General features: G+C 34.4%; 1 protein-coding gene across 1 annotated transcript in view; it reads left to right on the plus strand.

Moving 5' to 3' along the window:
* The window catches only part of LOC106678608 (tetratricopeptide repeat protein 19 homolog, mitochondrial), a 6,479-nt gene extending 2,273 nt beyond the window's left edge, over positions 1-4,206 (plus strand). Inside the window, exons 2-3 of the mRNA XM_014417208.2 lie at positions 1,747-2,015; positions 3,666-4,206. Coding sequence (XP_014272694.1) covers positions 1,747-2,015; positions 3,666-4,176 — 780 coding nt within the window. The 3' untranslated portion in view covers positions 4,177-4,206. The remainder of the gene's footprint in view (positions 1-1,746; positions 2,016-3,665) is intronic.
* Positions 4,207-4,835: the final 629 nt, after the last annotated feature.

A 4,835-nucleotide genomic window follows, 5' to 3' on the forward strand; every position in this document is an offset into this window, starting at 1 on the left:
ATAGGGCCTTTGTTAGTTAAGATTGTTCTTTTAATTTTACAATTAGGTTAAGTAAATCTGTATTTGAATAAACATTAAAAAGAAAAAATTGTGAATTAAAAAAATATTAATTAACCTTGCAATTTGAATACATTACACTGGTGTCAGGTGTGGGAAATTTTAAAGCCTAATGTGACAGACAATTCAGCAAAGATGGATCAAGGAATGTAAAAAAAATAAATAAAAACACTAGCTTTACATCAATGTTGATTCATTAAAAAAACAACCGACGACAGAACATATGATTTTTCTCTCCCTCTCTGCCCGATACCTCCCACGCATGCGCTCCCATCACCAATTCTTCTGTCTCGTCTATTACACAATCAATTCATAATCGGACATCTTCACAATACTAATTTGTTTGTTATAACAAAACAATTTTTCTCCCTTTTCCCCTCACAATAAATACTAGTCTACAAATCCTAATACTACAAATACTAACTACAATAATATTTTGGTTCCTTTCATTTCATTCATTTTACTTCTCTTTTCTTTCTATACTTGACAATTATATTCTCCCTATCTCACTTTCACAGCCCTCCCGTTTTCAGTGATCCGCTATCTATGTTCTATCCGCTGAACATATTTATCATCAAATAACAATGTGGAGTCAAACCAAGGACATATAGTCATCGTTGTAAATCAGTTTATAACAATAAACACATGAATTAAAAGTATATATATATATATAGTCAAGTAAAAGAAATACTTCTTTTCAAAACAAAACAATAACGCTTAATTTTGTTCATAACTTTTTTTATACCAGAGACTTCAGGGATTTTAATAGGTTTAAACCTTCCCATGATGTTAAAGGTCATTTAAAAAAAAAACAGCACGTAAATCGGTCCAGTAAATCAAATGTTTACTGTGGACAATGATTCGACCATCATAGATTTAACAAATAATACATTAAGCTTTATCTTCGTAGAGGTTTTCATATTTGCTAATTATTTAAATCAGGACGCTACTCATTTTGGGACACTCATACACCATGTGAAGTCGGCTGTCAAAACCACCACCATTGGTAGACCTAAGTTTGACACATACCCAAGGGACTACAAAATGCTCAGCTGCTTTATAGGATGACATTCCTTCGTTCATCGTTTACAATGCATTTTTCAGTCCCCTTCTGTCCATTTTGCTCTATCGCTAACTAGTACAAAAGCCATTATCACAGAAAGAAACATCAAAAAAGTTTTAATAAATAATCTATCACTAACAAAACCTCAATGTTATAATAAAAAAATATGCACGAAGACAAGAAGAAACAAAGCTTGTCCAAATATGACCAACCTAGAAATCTGTAGGCAATATTAGCTTGGCCTGTTTTTCAGAAATAAACCCAATTTCCTCATAAGAAAAAGAAATTCTAACACCCTGAAACCCTTAGTAATATTCTTACCTGTTGTATGAGGTTCACAGATAGCTCAAATATATCACTTAGAAGAATCATGAGAAATTTCCTCAAAAATAGAAACAACATGTGCCCCTTGATTTTAAAGCTACACTAATGAATCGCAGAACCCGTTCTTCGAAAACTTGTTCTCATATCTTGTCTGCGTGTAGAAACTTTTTTTTTTTTTTACCAATAATTACATCTTTGTATTATTTCTAAGCACTAGGCCATAAGAGTAGAGCGCAGATGCACAAACGTATAACAGTAATCCTTTAAATTTTCCTAGAAACTAATCACCACTTTTTTTTTAGTCGGGAAGATTAGACGAAGCAGAATCAGTCTTGGAACAGGCCTTAGTTGTGGCCAGGAGGTCACACAACATGGATTGGACGAATATTCTGCTCCTCATACTGGCCAAACTGACCTACAACAAGAAGGAATACAAGAAAGCTGAGCGACACTACCTCGAGTTGAACAATAACTTCAACATGCCGCAGGAGCAAACAACGGTCATTAAGAAATTGAAGATTCACACAGCCTACGATCTAGCGAAGATTTATGAAGTCACCAGCGACTTTGAGTAGGTACTTAGTGATAGTGCAGTCATTGATTTGTTAGTATTTATAACAGTAAGTGTGTGTCAAACTGTTCGTACAGAAATCGAACCGTCAGTCATTCGTTCCAACCTGCTCTAATACCAAGTTGAGGAAAGTCCCTGAATTTGAGTCACGATTGGGATTAAGAGACATGCGTAGCCGTTTCGATTTAAAGCACCATAACAGTTTAAGCAACGACTTCTTAAATCTCGGATAAAATCAATAATATTCCATTTAACCTTCAAATCTGCCGGTAAACTTTACCGGAAAATGGTACCCGGTTAAAATGAGATCTAGAGCAAACCTACGTTTAATTAGGTAACCATAACAGTAACCTTCCATAGTTCCAGTTAGATCTGTTATTTTACAGTGGGTGGATGAAGAATTTTTTCAGCGATTTCGAATCATCTTTCCGTTAAATCAATTTTAAATTTAATTGGACAAAAAATTTCTAATATTAGTTATTTTAATTGCGGAGTTTTGCAGTTACATCACTTTCTAACAACCTTGGTAACCTGGTTAACAAAACTGTAGACCAGAAAGAGGTCGCTGCTAAGTTAATAGGATTTTGCTAAACTTTTGTACAAATGTTAGTTTTACCATAGATTGGTGCAAATGGCTCTAAATATCTGCAGAAATTACATACCGTTTAACTGGGGAAAATTTATATGTAATAATATTTTTAAAATTAATCGTTAAATAATCTAAAAAACAAAAGAATTTTTTACATTGGGTGGATGAAGATTTTTCAAAACTTTTGAATGGTCAATATTGGCAGTTATATCAATTTTAAATTTGATTGGTCCCGAAATTTCTAATATAAGTGATTTTAATTACGCAGTTTGGCAGTTATATCAGTTTCTTGTAACCTTGGTAACCTGGTTTAGTAAACTGTAGACTAGAAATAGGTCGCTAAGTTATCGAAGTTCTACCAAACTCTTGTACAAATCTTAGTTTTACCAGAGATTGATGCAATTGGATCTAAATATCTGCAAGAATAGCATACAGTTTAACTGGGATAGATGTATTTGTAATAATATTTTTTTAAAAAATCGATAATAATTTCAAAAAATAATTTTTTGAAAATAATTTAAAACAAATTTTAATTTTTAAATAATTATTTGACAATAGGAATTAGTATTCTGACAAGAAGGAGATAATTTAAGTTCATTTTTGGCAGCATATACTATGACTGTAACTGTCATATAGTTTTCTACATGTTTCTACCAGTTAAGACCGTGACTCTTTCACCTAAGGTTTCTACCAGACTCCATCATCCGTCCATCAGCCCTTCGGCCTAACACGTGGGCTGCCCCCGGATGGTGGCACTTCCTTTCATTACCAACTACACATCGCTCATCCACATAGCTGAATACAAATATCAAAATGATGTCAAAACCATTTTGATATTTGTATTCAGATGTAAGAGGAGATTCCAATTTTCTGTTTAAGTTGAAACAGTGCAGTGATTTTTATTCGTCTCCAACGACCATTCTCGCATTGAGCATGCTTTGATTGGTGATGATCCATCTTTTTCAACTGTTCTTATCAGGGCTTTATCGTCTTAAATTATTTAATACCATATTATAGATAATTCAAATAAAATTCCATCCTATAATCAATTTATTTCGCAGAAAAGCAGAGAAACTGTACAAACACTGCCTAGCGCAGATCCAGGTGATGAACGTGGGTTCCGAGGATTACACTTGGGCCACCAACGTTCTGGAGCATGTTCTCGACAGCTATTCCTTGTTCCTCACGGATAGGAGTCGTTATGATGAGGCACTGACCTACAGGAACACGGTGTACTCCTTAGTGAAAGTGGTCCACGGAGAAGAGAGCGAAAAGGCATGCTACTGCCTCAACGAGTTGGGCCGACTTCATGCCTTCATGGGGAATGATCAAACTGCCATGGACTACCTCGCCAAGGCCCTGCGAATCGGGAAGAAGTTGCCCATAAACACTTCTGGTCTCATAGCTATCTACGTCAACAATGGGCTGCTCCTCATGAAGAAAAGGATATACGCGAAGGCCAAGGAGTACTGTTCCGAGGCGAAAAAGCAGGCGAGGAACAGTAAGGATGTTGAAGGTATCGCTCAAGCTGACGCCTGCTTGCGCCTTATCGAGCAGGATATGAATGCATAACCGGGACAAAGTATAAATAAAAAAAAATTATAATTAAATTTTTTTTTAGTACTCGCGATATTAGCAATAATTTTGCACCAGTAACTGAGCGTTTTGCAGGGCAAACAATTTTTGTTAGAGCGTATTTCTATAAACTTACATTAACTATATTTTTATTATTTATCTTAATTACATTATTTTATTTATTCACTTATTGAAATTTAAAACTATATTAAATACAAAGTATATCTAGAAAATGTGATGTTAGTTCTGTTACAATGGCATGATATAGTGTTGAGGAAAATCTACTCATTATTAGAACACCAATAACACTTCTACATAAGGTCTCTTCATTTTAGACGGCTTTCAATTATAGAAATAACATTATAACATTGAGGTCACAATTGATGATTTCATTTGTATATATAAGTAATGAATGATCTTTGAGGACTTTATGTAGAATCGGGATTGAATACGAGATGAATACAACAATTTAACACGAGATCCATAGCTCAATTCCTAGTCCAAACATGCCTGATCTAAGGTCTAAATGAGCTTTCTATAATTAGTGGGAAATTAAGAACGTTTGTCAAGTTGTCACGTTGTGTTGTAATAATCGGAATCAACGAGCATTTTACGGCTTTTACAGTTCCATATTAGTAATCCAAGTTAGTCGTTCC

Source organism: Halyomorpha halys, unplaced genomic scaffold, assembly GCF_000696795.3.
Source record: "Halyomorpha halys isolate HHAL.00 unplaced genomic scaffold, Hhal_1.1 Scaffold149.1, whole genome shotgun sequence".
Lineage (NCBI taxonomy): Eukaryota > Metazoa > Arthropoda > Insecta > Hemiptera > Pentatomidae > Halyomorpha > Halyomorpha halys.